Below are 21,883 nucleotides of genomic sequence, written 5' to 3' on the forward strand. Positions count from 1 at the left end.
ACTAGGTCGGCACTGTGTCCGTCCTACTCGGTCGTCAACCCTTTGCTGTCGTATCAGTCCACGGCACCGTTGACGTCTTCGGCGCTCACAACGCCGAGGTTGTCGACGCCTTCGGCGCCCTCGACGCCTTGGGGTATTTTTGCCCGCAATTTGCCATTGGAGTACCCATATATTGTGGATCCTCCTAAGAAGGCTACTATGAAGTCTGTGAGGCCAGTTTTGGACTCCAGGCCCTCCTCTGTCCCCAGGCCAAGGTTTGAACTCCCTCTGGACGACATTTATGAAGAGGAAGAAAGGTCCGATTTTGAAGACCCTGGTGAACTTGGTGTGGCTCCATTTTTTCTGGTGACAGTCAGTTGGAGGAGTTAAGGCAAACCCTTCATGATGCCAGTGGGTTGGACACTTCTCCGTAAGTGGAATTTGGTAGGCCTGAGCCTGGGGCTCAGTTTTCATACAGACCTCTCATGGCTAGGGTCTCGGAGTATCTGGGCTGGTCCAGTCCTCCTGAAGACTTTGTACAGGATGATCTAACGGACATCTTAGATCAAGGTCCATCCTCTGACCTGGTGTTACCGTTTCATCTCACCTTACAGAAAAGGCTGGCAGCTGCTTGGCAGACCCCGGAATCTCTTCCGGCTGTTTAATAAATCTTTGACAAAAAAAGTACCGCCCTTCCATTAGTGACCCCAGCTATTTATCCACTCGCCCCAATCCCGAGAGATTAGTAGTTCAGGCAGCTACGGCCACCTCGAGGCAGGCGCCGTACCTTACCATCCCTCCTGAGAGGGACGACGAGCACTTCGACGGTTGGGCTCGGAAGGTATTTTCTGCAGGGAGCATGGCATTGAAATCGGCCAACTCCACTAGTGCCTTGGCATGGTTCTCACACACTGTGTAAATGTGTTTCTTTAGCGGCTCAGCATATTCCCGAGGGGGAAGAAAGGGATGGGTTCCTTGCTCTCGTGCAAGACGGTAAGGATGCCATGTGCGAATCCCTTCAGTCGGGTTTGGATACGGCCGACGGTGTAGAAAAACCCAGATTTACTTTTCTGATGCTTGTTAATCTGCTTAGAATCACATGCTATGCATATAGTTCGACATCCAGTGGTCACCACAGAGTATTGCGCGGCATGGGCGTGTCTGTAACACTATACCTATCGTGACTCGTAGTGTACCCAAAATCCCTCACGCGTCGAGGTCCCGCAGATTGTTTTTTTCCACCCAGCATACTGGTCGCCTTAAGCAGAGCTTGTTCAAAGACATTGCGAATTGTCCCATTGCCCTTTGGTCGAATAGATTATATTAATATTTGAGATCACCCTAACTGTCCTTCCTTTTGACGGCTCTTCCGGAGCTCCGCCGAAATCTCCAATGGACCTTTGACGGACGCTGATCCAGTCGGTGCTGCCGACCATGTGGCCGGGCCTTCCAGCCGACCTACACAGTAGGGAGAGCAGGTCGGGGTGGACATTTCTGTACAATCTGAGAATGCCTTTCCCTTTCCTCCCTCTTTCCTCTTTGGTTTTCGTCCCTTTCTCTATCCGCGGCAATGGAGTACTCAATTTAGGTTTTGCCCCACTTGCAAGGGCAAATTTCCTTGCAAGTGGGGCAACGACGCAAGAAAATTGTGATTGAGAGGACAAACAACGACTGTGTAACCGTTGCTTGCTTCTCGATCACAATGAAGAAGATTGTGCGGCTTGCAAGCTCCTCCGTCCTAAAACATTGAAGGCGCGCCGCAATAGTGATGAGCATACCCCCGACCTGGAGGTTGTTGACCTTTCGACAGAGTGCTCCCGCTCTGCGTCATCTGTCCTCGGCCCCGCCAGGCACGGCTATGGGGAATATACACCCCAGCAACAAAGACTAACATTTGCAAGTCACTAAGCACACAACCCCTGGCCAGTCTTCGAAAAAGACCACAGCGCCAACTCCGTACCCGCAGACCGTAACGATCGGCAGCCCTCCCCGCAGATGCACCTAGCGATCGGGTACTTGAAAACAAAGGGCGCTACTTCTAATATTCGAAGTTCCGTCGAGACGCATCGTAAGAAGGCATCCGCCGACGTCCGGGCCCCGCCAAAGAAGGCATCCGCCGGAGTCAAGCGGAAGGCATCCGCCAGAGTCAAGCCGACGGCTCTGCCGAAAACAACACAACCGTAGGCCGAGGCTACGCGTCTGCCGCCTGCGGAGGACGTTGCCAAAAGCATTGCAAGAATTTTTTTGGCCGACTAGGCGGTAGTCCAAGTATTCGCCGAGGCCTACTGAAAAGGCCAAGGATCCGTCGAAATCCAAAGATAGCCTAAGGGGAATACTGGAACCCTCTGCCAAGCCTAAGGAGAGACACAGGGACACACCACGTCTGTCGGTCCCCCAGGAGTTGTTTACGGATGGCGAAGAAGGTATTTCTACGGCAGTGAGTCTAAAATCTTGACGTTTACCAGCAGAAGATAGTTTACAGGACCCCTTTCCACCTCTAGACCCCTCTGGGTCTTCTGTTTGGACTAGGGAAAAATTTGAGAATTGTAAGGAGAGGCTTGATAGGTTTATCTCCTTATCAGAGCAATCCATCCCCAAAAGATCACGGGAAGAAAGCATTTTGGACCCTGTGGCTACATTTCCAAGACACTTTCACCCCTCTCACGAAAAGGATGTGTACATTTACGACCTCACTGAGGAAGACGTTTTTTCAGCTATTCAGGATGAAGATCATTTCATCGATTCTGAGGATATGCATGAACCCATAGATTGGTGGGGGGGAAACCCAGATGTGGGTGACCCTCAGCCTTGGCAGTCTCCAAACCCTTGCCCAGATCCTGATGCCCTGTGTTTAGATTCCCCCCAGACTACTCCCACTAGACAGCCCTCTCCAGTGGACAATCAAATGACGTTGAACGCCATGTTGCGCAAAGCAGCAGAACATTTCAAGATCACCACCAATGAAGCTGACTTTGTGGAGGATATTGTTAGAGAAGCCGCCGGCCAGCCAGGCTATTCCTCTCCTCAACTCAATTAAAAAGCATCTGGCTCCCTCATTGGCAACACCTGCACTCACAAGAGCAGTTAATCCGAGGATAGAAAAGCTTTTTCGGCCTTCACCCTCTGATCCCCTTTATATCCGAGTTCACTCCACCCCAGACTCTTTGGTGGTGACCACTACAAGTAAAAGGGCAGGGGTCCCCCCTGTCAACCGGTGAGGCAACCCCCCCCCCCCCCAACAGAGTGTAAAAGGCTCTATGCCCTAGGAAAGAGGGTCACGGCCGCCGCATCTTTTTCTACACACATCGCTAACAATACCACCTTATTAGCCAGCTAAGCGGACGCTCGGTGGGCCTTGTTACAGGAAGGCCTGCAGGAGGTTCCAGAACCGCTACGGATTCGCCTTCTGGCCACGGTAGCCGAGGGCAGACAAGTAAACCAAAGCAGACTTAAGAACACTTTGGATTCCGCTGAGACAGCGGGTCGATCTTTGGCTCAAGGCACCTTCCTAAAAAGACATGCGTGGCTAAAGAACTCTGGGTTCAAGCGAGAAACGCAATTGTCACTCATTTATCAACCCTTAGAAGAATCCAACCTATTTGAAGAGCGGGCGGCGAAGCTCTCAAGACCGCAAAGAAGGAACATGACACTCTGTGTTAAATCTATTTTCGGAACTTGTCTCTCATCAAACTCAAGTATCAATCACACAAGTTGTTACCCACCTCAAGACTTGCTTGGTACTGGATCCAAAAATGTTGAAGGGAAGACAATAAGTTTCCTCCTAGGGACCCCTATACCTCCGACTCCAAGAGTCAGGACGCACAGGAACCCCCAGGGAAAACCCCCAAATGGGAAAAAAACCTGTGTCGGGCTGCTAGGGTTCATAGAGTCCTGAAACCAGCCGGAATAAACTTCCTCTGTTCAGGCAAGGAGATGATCGTCAATGGACCCGTAGGAACGGAAACTGGGTAAAATAATACACAAAGTGACAGGCTGGTGAATACAAAGGAGTGAAAAGTAAGAGAAATAGAAGTAAACAGATTACACGGATTACCTGGGTCTTATCCGGGCTATCTTAAGGTAAGAACAAGACGAAGCAGAAATTCTGTCCTGATTCTATAGGGCTAAAGAAGGATAAGTTGGTTAACCTTCCAATAGTATGTTACAAACTGTCTTACTACCTAAAAGTGCTTCCCTTACCGTCTTTGTGATTGCAACAAAGAGAAATCCCTGTCCTGTACTTCCGGGTAGAATATCCTACTGATTCCGTGGCTATGGCTGGAATCAGAACTGCTATTGTAAAGATAACAAAAATAGCAAACAAAAACTAATAAACGTATCCATCGGAGATGATGAGTAAGTGGAGAGAAACAGACCACTAAGAGTAATATACCTGTGGAAATCGCAAAAGGAACGAGGAAGATTCGTAATAAAGAAAGAACCTTTTCCTGCAAGCCCGACTGGGTTTTCTAGCGTAAAATAAAAAAACACAAGTAATTAAGAGAACAGCGTTAAGAGGTGGTAGTAAGGAGTAGGAAGTAGTGGTTAAGGCAGATGAAGATCTACGCGAAACTTACGGAGCGTACAGCTTGTCGTAAAGAGAGAAGCAACGCGTCTTGCGACTTGTTGGGTGTCCGGATATGCTGTGTGGAAGTCGGGGGGGCGTGGTCAACCTTCGGTTGAGATCTGGAGAGAACGCTAGAGCGTTACAGCCCATTCCGTAGATACCCGGAAGTGTTTGAGCCGTGTTCGAGAGTCGGCAAAACACTGCGAAGACCAAATTAGGTGTAACACTCTGAAGACGCTAGACCAAATCACACAAAGACCCTCCACAAGACTGGGATCTGGGTCCAGATGCATTTTTCGTGGCCAACGCTTCCCTCAACACCAGTACACCTCCGGAAACAATTGGTCCTCTCCACAGGGAACCAGCGGATACACCACCCTGTATCCCCAAAGGGGTCAGCGTTGTGGGAAAAGAAGGGGCAGGGATTCTACTCCCAGAGGCTCCCCGGCCTCAGGTTCAAAATGACCCGATGTTCGGGGTCGGTTAACATCATTCCTTCAGGCATGGGAGGAGATAACTACAGACCAGTAGGTGCTAAAGACCGTAGCCCACGGGTACTGTATAGAGTTCAGCCGGTCCCCAACGTTCAGACCTCCACGTGCAAGATGACTGACGCCAGACCATCTGCATATCCTTCAGGAAGTAGAGACACTACAAGAGAAGGGTGCCATAGAGGTCGTACCTCTTTCATAGGTAAACAAAGGTATTTATTTAGTGTACTTCCTTGTACCCAAAAAGGATCTCACCATGTGCCCTGTATTAGATCTGCGCCCAGCGAACACATTTGTAAAGCCACAAAAGTTTTGTATGGTAACCCTGCAGGAGGTAATCCCCCTGCTCATGCAGGGGGTTTACATGGCAGCATTGGATATGAAAGATGCATACTTTCATATTTCAATGTTGCCGGCACTCAGAAAATACCTCTTACGAGACCTGTCTATCAAATACCCAAAGAAAAATAGATCTTATATTCAGTCTTGGATTCTCCATCGGCGAGAAGAAATCCAGCCTAGACGTCGGTTCAAGCAGTTCCGAGGGGCTCTAATTCAAACAAAGGACGGTCTCGTCTTCCCCTCCAACGAGAGGGTCCAAAACCTGCTGTTTCAAATCCCTTAATATGTAGCCAGTCGAGAGGTGACGGTATGCAAGGCTATGCGACTGTTAGGAATGATGGCGTCATGCATTTATTTGGTTCCCCACGCACGCTTGTGTCCAATGCAGGAGTGGCTCAACAGCCAGTGGTGTCAGGCCAGCGGACAATGGGATGATCTAGTGGTTGTCTCGCCAGCCCTCGTTCTTTCGCTGCAGTGGTGCTCGAGGGACAACCTCTCGAAGGGGAAAACCTTCACCATCCCTGCAGTGGAAGCCACTCTAACTACAGACGCGTCTCTCACAGGGTTGGGCGCTCTCCTGCTTTAACAAACAGCGTACAGAGTTTGGTCATCAGACATAGCATCCAACCACATAAACCTGTTGGAACTATTGGCAGTATTCAAAGCACTGAAAGCTTTCCAGACACAACTGCAGGGAAAGACAGTCCTGATCCTCACAGACAGCACCACGGCCATGTACTATCTGAACAAACAAAGGAGCACTCACTCTCCAGGGCTGTCCAAACTGTCCCAGAACATTTGGAAGTGGGCTCTCAAACACCTGTTGTCACAACATGTTCCAGGGAAACTCAATCTTCTGGTAGACGTACACAGCAGAGATTTCCCACTACCCATGGAGTACGAATGGCGATAACACGAAGACATCGTCTCCAACGTTTTCACAGAATGGGGCTTCCCATAGATTGCCTTGTTCGCAACTCTGGAGGACGCCCAATGCCAAGATTACGCCTCCAGGTACCCCCAGAACCGTTCCCAGGGGAACGGACTCTGGATAACATGGTCAGGGAAATTTGTTTACACTTCCTCCAACCCCCCCCGACTGCCCTACTCAACAAGACAGTGCACAAGATGCATCGGGAACCAGTCACAATGATATTGGTGGCCCCCATGTGGGCCCGCAAACCCTGGTTCACTCATTTGATGGAGATGTCTCTATCTCCTCCAATGAAGCTGCCTTGCCCGTACAACATGTTGTCGCAAGACAAAGGGGGAGACGCTTCACCCATGCCCGCAGACATTGAATTTAGCGGCTTGGCTCCTGAAGTCATAGAGTTTGGACACCTGGGGGATGGGGGGGAAACGAGAAAACGTAACACTCAATATTGCAATTCCAGTAAGTGGAAGCGGTTTGTCATCTGGTGCAACTCTAAGAGCATCAACCATAGTGACTGCTCTCCCACACATTGTTTGTACCTGACTCATTCACTCCACTCAGGCCTGGTCTTTAACTCTCTCTAAAGGTTCACTTAGCTGCTCTTTCAGTCGAAACACTTATCACAACAGAAGGTGTCGTGGTGGAAGATACCAGTGATTAAGGCTTTCATGGAGGGAGTAAAGAGAATTCGCCCTCCCATTTCTAACCCATCTCCTCGATTGGACCTTCATGTGGTGTTGACGAAACTTATGGGTTCTCCTTTGAAACCCATGTATAGAGCGAGTCGTAAGATCTCACCTACAAGACTGCCTTTTTAATAGCTATTTACTTCCATTAGGAGAGTAAGTGAACTACAAGCGCTCTCAGTTTTAGACCCCTTTGTAACAGTTCAGAGATAAGGTGGTTCTGCACACTCACCCTAGGATTGCGCCTAATTCATTTCAACGTTCCATGTGAATCAATCCATAGAACTACCAACGTTCTTTCAAAACCCTTCAAACGAGGGTGAAGGAAGCCTGCACACACTTGATGTACGCAGAGCAGTCATGTTTTACATGGAAAGAACCCGACCACTAAGAAAGACCAATCCGTTCTTTGTTTTCACCGGCAGCAGGTCAACAAGAAGACCTGGTCTCCAAATCCACTATCTCTAGGTGGATTGTCAAATGCATCACACTCTGTTTCTCTCTTACTAAGAGAGAACTGCCCTTCAAGCCTAGAGCACACTCTACTCGAGGAACTGGGGCTTCCATAGCATTCATCGCAAATGAGTCCATTTGCAAAGCGGCAACCTGGAGTTCTGTACACACCTTTACAAAACTCTATTGCCTAGACACTCATTCTAGGTCTGATTATCAAGTGGGACAAGCACTACTAAAACATATTTTCACTACTGTTCTCTCACGACCCACCTCTAACTCCAGGTACTGCCCGCTAGTCTATGCACAGCATGTGATTCTAAACAGATTAACAAGCATCAGAAGACATGCATTACTTACCGTAAAAGCATGTCTGATGATTGTACCTGCTTAGATTCACATGCGCCCAACCTGCCTCCCCGCTTGGATGGAAGGAACATAGACGTCTTACTACTTCTCTTTTTCTGTACTCACTCACGATGGTCATAAGGCTCCCTCACGGCAGAAAAAAATACAATCGGAGGGACCTTGACACTTGAGGGATTTTGGGTATACTACACGTTACGATAGGGATAGTGTTACAGGCACGCCCATGACGACGTCCCCTTTCGATGCTCGAAAGACGAGATGCAATACTCTGCGGTGACCACTGGATGTCGCACTATATGCACAGTATTTGATTCTAAACAGATACAATCATCAGAAATGATTTTACGGTCAGCACTTGCATCCATGCATCCGAATAAAGTGGTCCAGGGACATTTTATATAAAGGTGATTGGCAACCAATTTTCACAGCAGTCTGGGAAGCTTGCAGACTGACACTTAAATGGTTATTACTGGTGGTGAGCCTATTTCTAAGCACTACCAGCTTTTGCATATAAGGGAATCCCATTGCTGGTAAACCCCTTACTTCGAATCTGGTTCTAGCCCCCTGTGTTACCGGTTATTGCTTAATTACCGTCTGTGTATGAACTATAATCATAAGGTGACTTTTTTAATATTATTAAAATGATTCCTGTTGAGCTTTCAAACTTTACCTTTGTGCTTTAACTTTGGTGGCGTTGATAATAGCTAGGAGGCATCTTGATTACTTTCTGGCTTTAAAAAAATGTAAATATGTAATTGCAAAAAGTTCTATTTTACTTTTTCTGAATTTGTACAAATATTGTTACATATACACATTCAGATTGTGATCATAAAAAAAATAAGTTGAGAAGAATTGAGCATCTAGCCGGCTACAAAATATCCTTCTGAGTTCTAGACTTAATTCCTTATTGTTTTTCAGCTGTTCCTGGGTATGCCACAAAACTGCAGAAACTTTCGCAGATCCACATACAACAACAGGTAGACCGTTATTTAATGACTGTTTTAATGTATTGCTTCTCACATAAACAATGAGATGAAGTAATGTAAGGAAGTATGAAACGGCATGTACGGTACTGTTTGGAAAGGTCCTCTGTGATATGGTAGCTTAGTTGTTGGGAAGTGATGCATAGATATGTAGCTAAGCACTTGCCACATAGTGGGTGTTATTACCAAAAACACATTCACAAGTCATAACTTTGAATCAACATATAAAATCGGTTTTAAGGCACATCCTCCCGGAAACGAGAGAAAACCTGGTGCTGCTGCAGGACCGCATCCGACCTGGCACTCCTCCAAGGAACTCCGAGCAACCTGCCGACAACTAACACATCCAAGGCCTCCTACTATCAGAACACCATTGCAGAAGCCGATGACAAAAGCAGAGCCCTGTTCAAGGCGGTCAAGCACTGCGTCAACCTGCTACCCGACCCTGCCATACCACACCATCAAAAATCCATCAACGCCTTATTCCTTGACCAAATCGGCAAGATTCACCAACACATGGACACTAGTTCTGCTTCCACAGACCCACCTCCTGTCCCTCCTCGTGAAATCTCCACACCTGGACAACATTCAAGACGCTTTCTACAGAGGACCTGGTAGAAACCCTGGCCGTCGTCAAAGCCACATCGTATACAGACGACATCCTCGCAGTATTCATCCTCAAAACCTCCTGGCAGAAGCCTTCCTTCCCTACTATGAGTAACAGCTCCCTAACTCAAGGCACCTTCCTATTGACCCTAAAGACAAGACAATTCCTCCCTCTACTTAAGAACCCCACTCTGGATCCAGACAACCTACGTAACCATCACCCATCTTCCCTTCCTAGTTAAGATCATCGAGAAAGCGGTAGCCACGCAAATGCAGCAACACATCGATGCCAACAATCTCCTCCACACCAACAGTCTCCTGCAAACTTACCAATCTGGGCGGAGACCCAGATGCAGCATGGAGACGGCAACCAGAAAGTTGGTTGACGCCCTCAACATCCTTGACGATGACCCCTGCCTATTTTTTCATATTTAAAGTGCTCACACAGCCCTTGGGCATCGAGGTGCTGTTGCAGGAATTTTTTTCTTCTTCTTTTTTTTCTTTCTTTGTTGCGTATTTATAACGCGCTTAAATATCCAGATGTTTCTAAGCGCGGACCCGGGGATCCAACCTGTGTTGCTTTTTGTCTTGCTTCCAAGACAAACACGTTGCCGCTGAGCTAGTTCTACTCAACCTCTAGGCCGCTTTCAACACAGTGGACCACTACGTGCTCACGGGCACTCTACATTGGCGCATGGGGATCAGCGACCTTGTCCTCCGCTGGTTGTACCTTGCCAGCGGCCAGCTGTCGATTCAGATGGACTCCTGTAGATCGCCAATTCTACCCGTCACCTGTGGAATCCCACTGGGTTCTAGCCTCTTCCCCAGTGATCCTCAATCTGTGCATGGAGCATCTGGGAGCCCTCCTAACCATGAACACTGTGGGCTTCACACCCAAGCTCACTGCCTGCAAAGTCCCTCGGGTTCCACATCGACAAACGCCTTTCCTTCAAGGCTTGTATAGCTAAGAGGACAGCTTGGTATTGGCGCTCTCTCCTGCGGAAAGTCAAGCTCTTTTTCCTTCCGGACAGCTTTAGATTCACCCTTCAAGCTATGAGCCTATCCCACCTGGAGTGGTGCAGTGACCTCCTCAAAGGCCTCCCGTCGTCCTCCCTTGTGGCCCTGAGAAGTGTCCTACACTCAGCCGCACGCCTCATCAACGGCCTACTCTGATACGACCACATCACCACGGCCCTCATCGACCTTCAGTTGCTCCCACTGCACGCACGGATCACCTTCAAGTCTTGCTTCTTGCTGCATTATCTATAAGGCAGTCGCCCTCTAGTCACCCAGCTACCTTGCAAAGAAACTAAGCATCTCCGGCAGACAGCACACCACCAGACGTCCGGAATCATGCATACTTTTAATCCGCTGCTGCAAAAAGGAAAGGACCAGGCAACCAGCCTTCTCTGTCCATGCCCCAAGAATATGGAACCTCCTCCCCGCCAGCATCAGACTTGACCCCACAGTTCAGAAAAGAACTCTCTTCAAGGAGTCTCTCCTCCTCAACAACTAGGCCATTACGTCACCCCGGGCCACCTGACTCGCTAGATGCTGTCCGCCCCTCCTCCTCGCCACTCTGTACAGCTGTACCCATCCTCTGTCCCCTTCTGTATTCTACCCCTGCTGTATATCATTTGTTACCTCTTATAGTAATCCGTGGTGTGTTTAACTCTGTAAAGCGCTCTTTTGCTTCTCGAAGCTAGGTCTGCACTCAATAAAATGGGTCCATGTCTTAAAATCGCAGCAAAAATGGCTGCGAATACAAAATATTGTGGCATAAATGCTGTGGTTTTTTGTGCCACAATCATGTAAGGATGTGGGGGAACCTGCAACCCCCAGACCCATTATACCATTTAAGGGGAGCAGGGGTGCAGGGGTTAAATGCTCCCCTTAAATGGTATAATGGGGTAACACCTTTACCTGCGTTTTTTTTGCCACAATTGTATTACCTGATACCATAAATACCATAATAATAATAATTATAGAAGACTTCTGCTAAACCTAATATGGATGTCCACTGTGTCAAACACATTTTTTCTCAAATCGATATCCCTCATACATACTTTGATTTTTACTCCTACACTCTCAGGTATTCAGTTCTATTTTTGTCTTTTGCCACTGCAGGACCAATCAGAAAACATAAATGAAGAGACCAAAAAATTTCTGGAAGACTATAATAAAATGGTATCCTTTAGAACAGAACCTTTTGATTTGTTTGCATTGTAAGCATGTGATGTCAAATTCCGATGTGTGTATTCTCCCCCCCACCATGCCTTCTCCCCCACTGTCATTAGCATGGTGTTCCCTTGGCATAAACTAGCTCTCGTGAACATGTGACTCATTCTTTAGTATTTTCTGAACCACAGACATCTTGAGTTTGACCTTTTGACTTGGGTGCTCGGCAAACAAACGACCAAGGAAACTAAACTGGTTAATTTGTATTCATTTTAGTATTGGGAAAAGGAAAATGTTTTGCACTTCCAAAAGCATATACCACTTCAAGTAAAGTTAACCACTATAATTGTGTTACTCGGTTTTTCTTGTAGTATTTTTAACTTCCATATACATTGATTTTTATTTTTGTTTTTTAATGCCAACTTAAACAATTTGTCTTCATAATGTGCCTTTAGAGCATTTTTTCACTCTAAAGTGAAATTCATCAAAATGTGCTGATTACATGGTGCTATACATGGACTGATGGTTGGGTCACACAACCGTGAACAATAACTGAGTCTAGGAGTATTCGTCTACTGTCCTGTTCCTTTTCTTTTTGCATAATTTATCACAGCGGCCAGCTCATTAAAAAGTGTTGCTGTGTTTCAAGCAGAAGGATCAAAACTGTGGTGAGCAATATCGGCTCTGACTTGCCTACAATTTTATGCAATCGTGCTCCTCCTTTTTGAATCCATCCTCAGATCGGTGTTTCACATTACTCTGGTACAATATACAAAAACATCGCCCAGCTGGCACTAGAATTGCGACGACATATGATGCGAAATCTCAATATGAGGGCTGTGTTTGTATTAAATGGTTATCTCTTGAATAATGGGTTTGGTTAAAGAGTCCATCTAAATCTCAAGGTTCACAACTCTTTTTGAATGCAAAGCTGCACTTAAGTGGATCTATGACATATATGTATTCAATAACAATCAAATTTATCAACATCTTTTGAGTTGTTGGGACACTAGGGAGCATCTGGAACTCCCTTTTCACAAGTACAAGTATTAAGGCACATATATATATATATATATATATATATATATATATATATATATATATATATATATATATATATATATATACACTCGGTATCGTGGTAAACACCTACTGTTAGTGACCAACTGGATCCTATACAGGAACAGGTGTGCATTAAAAACAGAAGTGGACTAACCACTCAAGAGATGTTGTTGAATCTGATTAAAACCTTACAGGCTGTGTTTCCCTTGGTGACTTAACGCGAATGCCACAGGTTACGACCAATGCAGGCTGACACACCTACTTCAATAAGAGCGTTTCTCTTTCCTGCCCAAGTCCAGAGCTCAATGGAGTATTGTCCCCAGATCGTTTAGACATTATATGCAAACATAGTTGCTTCCAGGAGCTTTGTTTTGAAAGTTGACGAGACAAGATTGAGAGGTCTTTCACCACTTAAATACTTTGCCTCATTAGGGGTATGATGAAACCGAGATGGCCTTCCTGGTTGATCAGTGACCAGGTTGCTAATCTTCAGTGTACATTGATGCTGAAGATCTCATTTAAGGCTTTTCATTCCTTTTGGAATAAAGGATGTGTGTTCTGTGTGATACCCAAAAGGGTCAGAATCACTCTCTTTAACACCTGTGTTCCAAGAATGGCAGATTTCATGAAGCATACCTACTAATTGGAGGGCATTTTAATGTGCTTTTGGATGAAACCCTGGACTGATCTCAACATTGTTCTGTGGCTAGAGAAGGATCAGTCCCTACCCTACTGTTGAATATGGAACTGACTGATGCATGGGAGCATGTCCAAACCTGAAGCCAGGTGGATCGGCAACCTTAGGCTCTCTAGACGTTTTAAACTACAACTACCATCGGCATACGCCAGCATAGTCTATAGCGAGTCGTAGTCCAAAACGTCCAGAGAGCTGCAGGTTGCAGATCCATGTTTCTAGGGTCTATTTTTATTTTGCTCTCCATGGGTTCATTGCAGTATTTTCAAACTATAAGCTACTGCTCATGAGTCCCTTTCCAATCACTCCCCAGTGTTTTCTTTCCCCCTACGTTGGATAAACATTGAAAGAGTTGACGCATGGTAGATAAAGAGTGTTATTCTATGGGATCTGACCATTGCACAGAGTATTGGATAGTTTGAAACAATAGTAATAATGACAGATGACAAATAATTGCAATGAGTGACTCTTGCTCGTAAGTTGATGGGAATGCAGAAAGAATTGAATGGGAGACAAAAGTTCACGTCCTAGAAAGCAAACCGAATCACAGAATGGTGGAAACACGCAGAACGCCAATTCAGGCAAGGTTGTCTTTACTGCGATTCCCAATATACAGGGGCATACATTGAACTAGTAACAATATGGCCTCCAGTTAGTTTATTTTAAGAAGCTACTAAAAGTGCTACTATAAGTGCTACAGAGGTGTATTGATGCCTCATCCAGAAATCCAACAGCGGCTGACTATATTGTTGGGCTTGTTCAGACTTGTTTTGTATAACCATCTACTATTCAAAGTAGCAATTGCTGTGTCCACTATGTTGTGGTAGTAAGGACAGACCAATTGTCAGATCTATAGTGATGTTTAAATAATTTTCTTCTTTGTCATTGGTGTGCTTTGTATAATTATGAACAACTTAAAAAAGGAACAACAAAAAAAAATAATAAGAAAAGTTATAAATTGCTGTATTAGCCTTGAAAAAACCTTGATTAGGTCGAAACACCTGCTGGCAGGCAAGACAGAAGATTTTGTGTTGAATATGCTCCCCGAATGTTGAAGGCACTAGTGGTGATATACACAGTACTAAATATTGAATATATTAGTGATGTACAGTAACATGCAATGCTTTTGACTAGATTTATCCCTACAATTGAAGGTGTGGCAAGGCAAAGTTATGTCCGATATGTATAAGCATGCTGTTGATTAGATTCAGCACATGCGGTTGAATTTATTTAGAGTTGTTGAATAAACATAATGCAAAGGAATTTGCTTGAAGGTGTGAACTTCTCATTAACTTTAGTTCAAATTTTCAACAAATTAATAGTTGGATGTTTATTTTGGTAATGGCCGAAAAGAACGGAAAAATAATGCTGAATCTGTGTTTTGTGCGCATTCAGCATAGTAAAACACTTTGAATCCCATAATGGCGAAAAATGGGGGTAGGGGTTACAGAGGTGTTCCCACTTCCCTAGTTCGGCAGCATTGGGTGAGATTTTAACTTTAGAGCTAAATCTACCTCACTTGTGAGAACCCCAGAACATTTTGCTGGACTGGTAGATTATTTTTCCTTATACCTCCAGTGAGTGGGATCCTTTTTCCACACTCAGATCTTTTTACTCTATTATCCTCTTGGTATATACCTTTTTATTGTTACAGGGTTGCCCTTTGGGCTCCACTTTTACTTCGTCTGGCTAACCTTGTGAGAACTATAGTTCCTAAGGGCAGAAAGGATATTTCTATCCCTTCTACATTTTGTTTGGTGAAACCAGCACACCCCACCTTATGTGGAGTGCTGGGACATGCACTGTAACAATTATGTTACAGGGGTGAGCTTACCTTAAGTGGCTAGTGGCAGTGAACCTTTTTACAAATCCGGTACACCTTTACCTCGGGCTATTACAGCTGCGGTAAAGGCACCCATTACCAAAATGGCCCGGCCGTCGTCTTTTTTTGTTGTTGCCATTTTCACGCTTCTTGTCCCTTCTTGGTCTTTCCCCTGCGCTCTAGCGTGGGAAATTCCTTTGTGTGATTTCTATCTTGAGTGGGAGACCTCGGTCAAGCATGCGCAGGCTCCAGATTTTCTGTGAAAGCAGGAAGCGAGGAAGGAGTCCAAAACTCTGCAGCTCTTTGTCTTCCGGCCTGCCTGTGAGAATCCAGTTCAAATTTGGATGCTGACTGTCCTGAAAGGACTGCCCCCCCCAACCGAGATCCCCCCTCCTCTCCCCCCAAGTTTGAATGTTGGACATCTGTTTGATTGGCTGGGTTCCTGCATAAAAGTATGATCCTGGAAGCTGAAGAGGAAGTCTACCACTGGACCTGAATCTGAAGATGAATAAACTGCAGCCGAGAAGATTTCAAGCAACTGGAGAACCTGCTGTGTAACTGGAGCCTGCTGTTACCCTTCCTTCCAAATGACCTGGGGACTCTGAAAATGATGACCCATAGCCTGGTGAGATCCACTGGACTCAGGAAGACCTACATTTTGGGCCACCCCACGTTGTGCTGCGACCTTGCGGGGCTGCAATACCCTGGGACCTCAAGCCAGTGAACGGTCCAGTCTTCAGCTGCAATTTTGGTGGCATCCTGCAGCACTTTCAAAGACGTGAATCGAGTCCGAAAATCGACTGCTGGACCTTGCAAGTGATGAGAATCATACGGCCGATATTCTGAAAAGGGCACCAAAACAATAGAGCCTCATCCAGTTGTGAAAGAAATTCTTTCCTAGAGCCTTCCCTGTTAATCCTTGCTGCAAAATCCCTTCCAAAGTCTTGTTTCTATCATCATCGTTCAACCAGGTTTTTTGCTGCAGATTCTGAAGTCTTTCTGCTGCAACTCTTCTTCTGTGCTGAAGTACTGTGTTGGCTGGGGAATTTATTTAACTTAAGCCTATGTGATTTCTGCAAAGCCTTTGGAGTATTTTCTGTGATTGGGGTCCTCTTGTGCATCATACCCAGGCCCACTGCTGATATCCTCCTAGGGTGTCTTCTCAGAAGTCCCAGGACCCTAACAAGCTCTACAGTGAACTACTTACTTGTTAGAACTGTCTTCCACAGGAACACTGACTTTTTCTGCAACTGAACCCTTTTCTGCAACAGAACCCTATCTCACCCTGCCTACAACTGGCACCTAGACCACTAGGGTCCCTCTCCTGCCTCAGAGAACTCCTGCAATAGAATAGGGAAGGACTGGATTAGAAAATGATTCTGCCATGAACAATAGAAGTGTACCTACTTGTGAAAGAGTTAGTTGGTAACTAACTCTGAGAGTGAGCAGTTGCACAAGTTCTTACTTACCTTGAATGTGTGTTGTGCCATTATGAAAAGTATATGCACGGTTATTTTACTCACCTGTGAAGTGGCTGCGTCTCTCCCAAAAGTAATGCTGTTGGCTTCACTTAACTATTTCTTTTAGAATATTAGTGTGAGTTCACCAACTGGGTCTTGCATCCCCTGACCAGGCTGTTAGCCTGCCTAAACCAAGTCTGCCTTGGGTTTTACCTATCTGGAATAACATTGATCATTCTTAAAGTGTAACATTGGGTTTTGCTTTCCCTGGCCTGTTTTATACAGATGCTAAAACAGTCTGTGTGTTATCCTGAATATGGTTATCGGTCCCTACTGTCCCTTGAATGAGTGTTCCACTATTCGGAAAAGTATACTTGCAGGTTGGTTTACTCTGTGATTCCTTAACTGCACAACTGCTAGGGTCTACTACGCTGGAATTACTGAAAGTAATCATGAAGTAACTTATGGGTTTACTCCCCATGCATAGGTGTGTCCTATGCTAAATGTGTTTTATACAGTTTGACTTGCCCAGAAATACTGTTGGTGTTCTTAACAAGGTCTATGCTTTGGTCTGTGTACCTTCAAGTGTTGTGTTTTTATAATGCGTTATGACAAAGTACTTACTCCAAGACCTAACTTGGCCTAACTGTATTACTTCTGCTTGTAAGAGTTTCTGTTGGACCCTTGGTATACTACACGTTCTTTGTACCTACCTACAGCCCTCTCTCCCTCCTAAGACACGCCTGGCTGCTCTGTTTACGCTACCATATACTCGGGTGGTACATAAAGCCTTATGCTAAGAGTGGCGTTTTGTACAGTGTCAGTTGTATGGTTTTGCTACGCCCTTAGGTGGACTTCAGAAAATTGTCCTGATAGGCATTATGAACTTCAGGGGTTATGGAGGTGTCCCCCCGCTTACATTACATGAAAAGCGGGGTACAAATGTCAAAAAAACACATTCAACATTTTCGAAATGCGAAGAGGTCAGCTTCACGTAATTGAGACTTGTTCTTTTATGTTGATTTTTTTTCATGTAGAACTGTTTCTTGATGGGACATGCACATTGGTGCAACAGCCTGCCAGCCGAACTTTGGTAGGCCTGAGCTGCTCGACGTTAAAGCCCATGTCCACCCCCCCCCCCCCACCCCAGCCGGGTCATGAAAGCTACTCGCACCCTTGGATATTTTAATGACGGCGGCCAAAAGTGAGGAGCATCGGGGACCAGTACTTTGCTTACTGGCAAAGTAACTGCAGTAAATTGAAGTGGGGGGAAGGGGAAATGTTTTTTTGTTTTTTTTTTCTAATGCGGGGAGGCAACAGGGAGAACCTCGCTGATGCCTCCCCATGTTCGGAAAAAAAGCACCACCAGGGGAAGGGTCTTTCTTTGGTGGCTGGAACAGCGGGTGGGGATTGTGTATTCTTGCCTGCTATTCCAGTCACCTGATTGGCTGAGCGCCCTTCCCCAGGTGCGAATATCATGTAACGGCTGAGAACAGGGCGCTATTGTCTCACTTAACAGTAGTGAGTTATCAGCTGGGTTTACTGCCATTCATTATGCCACGTTTTAAGGCATCCCTCTTCTGATTTTGGAGTAAGTTGAAGATTTTGCAGAGAACCACCTGTTTAATAATGGCAATCTGGCCTCTGTCCATCCTGGAGCATGGCACCCATGATTCTGGATACTAAAGAAATCCTGCACAAACTAGATGTCGACCAACCCATGGCAATCCTCCTGCTGGGTCTGACTGTATGGTATAATGATGTGGAGGATACCACCCTTTTATCCAGGCTAAAAGCCTGCATGGATACAGAGTGTATAGTCCTAAAATGGATCTTGCTTTCCTGAAAGTGAAATGGGCGCATTTCACCTTGAAGCCTATCGTCCCCATGTGGAGTCCATCAGGGCTCCCCACTCTCCCGTGGCTCTTTAATATATTCACCCTATAGCTATCCTTGGTTCTGGAGCATTGTAATATTGAGTTCAGCATGTACGCTGTTGACTGAACTCAATTCATCTGGACACCAGCGTCTCAAAGTTAATGGAATGCTTGGCAGAGAAACAAGCTGAAAGCCACCCCTACCTCATCCCTGGGAGGTCAGAGCTCTCTTGGCCTGCCCAGTCCAAGGTCATGGTGATATGCAGATTACTTTTTATGGGTGACCTTTTTATTTTATGTCCGTCTTTAGTGTGTGATTGGATGTTTCCTATACCTTTTGGACTGACTAATATACTATGGCAGCACACAGCATTTTAAATGCAGTGACTTCCTTTTAATTATCTTATTATTTCTTAAGTGAACTACTGTTTGCAAGAGGTAAAGTAGGATTCACATCCCCTTTACAAAGATTGAAGTGAGACCGCACACTCCACCTTAAGTGGAGTGCTGGGGGGATACAATGTAGCCCCCTTCTAACTTACCTGGTATCATTTTTGTTAGCTGGTATCATTTTTGTTACAATTTCAAGTTTGCTTGAATGGCTGGTGGCCGTGGTTTTACCTTTGTGACTTTTAGTCTTTATTACTTGCAGGCTGTCCAATCATCCTCTGTAATGCACAGGAAGGACACATACTGCTAGAATGGTGGGCTCCTTCTTTTAACCCAATTTCTCATTTGCTTGTTGTTTCTGAGGTGGTCTTCTGCCATTCTAGGTGGGAAAGAACTTGGTTAAAGTTTTGTCTTTGGAGAGAATGCTTTGTATTCCCAGCAGAGGCTCCAGAGTGTTTGAGAAGGTAGGAAGTGAGGGAGGAGTCGAACTCTAAAGCCCTTTGTCTTTCACCTTGCCTGAAAGGAACCCATTCCCAATGGGGTGCGAGGGGGCTTGCTGTCCTGATCGGACAGCCAGACTGCCCCTTTCTGTAAACTGCAATGAGAGTTGCAGATGTGCTCTAGTTACTGATAAATACTCCGAACCTGGAAGCTGCTGACACGTCGACCACTGGAGTTAAATCCGAAGAGGAAGATGAAGACTGTAGTGTTTTCCAATGACCGGTAAGCCTGCTATGTAACCGGAGCCTGATGTAACCCTTCTTTCCAATCGACCTGGTGGTCCTGAATGCGACAACTCCTACCCAGTGGCTGGTGAGTCGACTATTCTCAAGCAGACCTGCATTTTGAGCCATCCCACGGCATGCTGCAACCTTGCTGGGCTGCAAATGCCCAATACCCTGGGACCTTGAGCCAGTGTGCGGTGCCTGATCTTCCGAAGTCTGATTCCATCAAAACTTTGGTGGACTCCGTCTGTACCTCCAGAGACACAATTCAAATCCCTGATGTCCCCTCACCAGAGTGCAGGGTCGAGAGAGTGAAGAGAATCAGACCGCCGATATTCGTTCTTCATCTGGCTCCTGTAAAATCCACAGAGCCGCGAGAATCTGCAAAAAATCCTTTGCTGGAAGCCTACTCTGATGACTGCTGCTACAAGGTCCCATCCAGTTTGTTTGTCTCCATACCGAGAATCCGGGGACCGGGTCCTGTGCTGCTGCATCCTGAAGACATCCACTCTTTTCTCCTAAGGTACTGTGTGGGCTTGGGTAAATACGTACCTTAAGTCGGGTGTGCATCCTGTGAGGCTGAGTGGGTGATTTCGTGTGGTTGGGTGTTTGCCCATACCACATGCCAAGGCTTAAGGCTGGAACACATATAAGGGAGTCTTCTATGAGTCTTCTATGAAGTCCCTAAACACTAAACTAACTCTGAAGCTCATACTTACTTGTTTAAGAAGATCTCCTATGGAACTCGGAATTTCTTGCAATCTAACCCATTCGTGACCAGCCTACAGCTGGCTTTTAACCCATTAAGGTCCCTCTTCTGCCTCTTAGAAAGCTCATGCTATAGACCAGGGAAGGACTTTTTCAAGATGAGGATTCTATCTTGAAAAGTATAACGTGTAAAAGTACTTACTAAAGCAATTTGCGTGGTAACTGTCTCTGTAATATGTAATGTAATGATATTTGTAGAGCGTGAGCTAAGGACAGAAGGCTTCTAGGTGCTAGTAAGACGTATGGGGAGGACTGATCCGAAAGCATAGAGTTCAAGAGAGTGGGGGCCAGCACAGAAAAAGACCCCACCCCGTTCCCCTCTGCAAGAAATCTATGAATATTGGGATACATGGCAGGGTTTGAGAAGAGGAACGAAGAGCTCTGGCAGGCTTAGAGTCGGCTTTCAGCGTAGAAACTCAGTGCCAAAGTTGTGAATGACAGTGTACCAGAGACTTAAACTTGATCCGGTCCTAAAGAGGAGACAATGCAGCTGACAGAGCAGATCCTTAGAATGTGAGAGTCTAGGGCCTCCAAGAGCCTGCCAAGCTGCTGAGCTTTGGAGAATCTGTAAGAGTTGTAGCGAAACCTCTGGTTGTCCAAGATCGATGCAGTTGCAATAATCAATGGATCCCACAATAGACGAGGTGACTGCCTTGGCCTTGGACTCAGGAAGAAGGGAATTGTAAGACTTTTTTCAGAAGTTGCAATTTAAAAAAGTCTGACAATCTAAAGAAATGTAGGTTACTTTTTTTCCCCCAACTTTATTTAATAGTTATTCAATAAAAAATTACGGCTGAGTAACATCAGAGTGAGAACAGAATAAGGATAATTTCATATACACCAATTCAACAAAATTTATATTACAACTAATTTAACAACATCTGAAAAAGGAAACAAAGCATTTAGGTTTCTATAGACCCACTGGCCATGAGTTTGTTTTCCAAACTTTTTACTGCTAGAACTGGCTCAAGGCAGGGCCCCAGGGAGGTCGTCTAATAGTTGGTAGTCCACAGAGTCCCTGTGGCAGGGGACCCGACCACGAGGATCTCCCGTTTTGTCCCTGTTGAGTTTAAGGCAGTTCATGGCCATCCATCTTGCGATCGAAGACAATCCTTCAACCTCGAAGGAATATCCGCGGGCTGGTGCATTTAAGGGGAAGAGGATATGCATATTATCTGGGTAGAACCGCACCTCATCTACAACCAGGTTGACCAGTGGCCGCAAGTATACATTAAACAAAAGCGAAGAGTACCCTGAAGGGGGGCTTAATAAGGGGAAGAGATACTGTCTGGAGGCAGTCAGCCAAAAAAGAGGCAAACCAACGAAGCGGAACGCCTGTCACTCCAACCCTCTCAACTATGAAGCAGAATCCCATGGTCGATGGAATCAAAAGCCGTGGAGTGGTCGAGGAGAATCAAGGCTCCCACCTCTCTACGGTCTTGAAGCAAAGCAGTGCCATCCATGATTATGATTGACTATGACGGACTATGTACCCAT

General features: G+C 45.9%; 1 protein-coding gene across 1 annotated transcript in view; it reads left to right on the forward strand.

Annotated features, from left to right (window-relative positions):
- DCTN3 (dynactin subunit 3) overlaps positions 1 to 21,883 on the forward strand; it is a 181,174-nt gene that overhangs the window by 120,713 nt on the left and 38,578 nt on the right. The window contains exons 5-6 of the mRNA XM_069626830.1: positions 8,740 to 8,798; positions 11,538 to 11,597. Coding sequence (XP_069482931.1) covers positions 8,740 to 8,798; positions 11,538 to 11,597 — 119 coding nt within the window. The remainder of the gene's footprint in view (positions 1 to 8,739; positions 8,799 to 11,537; positions 11,598 to 21,883) is intronic.

The sequence above is a fragment of the Ambystoma mexicanum genome, chromosome 6p (assembly GCF_040938575.1).
Source record: "Ambystoma mexicanum isolate Mex_15411 chromosome 6p, UKY_AmexF1_1, whole genome shotgun sequence".
Classification (NCBI taxonomy): domain Eukaryota; kingdom Metazoa; phylum Chordata; class Amphibia; order Caudata; family Ambystomatidae; genus Ambystoma; species Ambystoma mexicanum.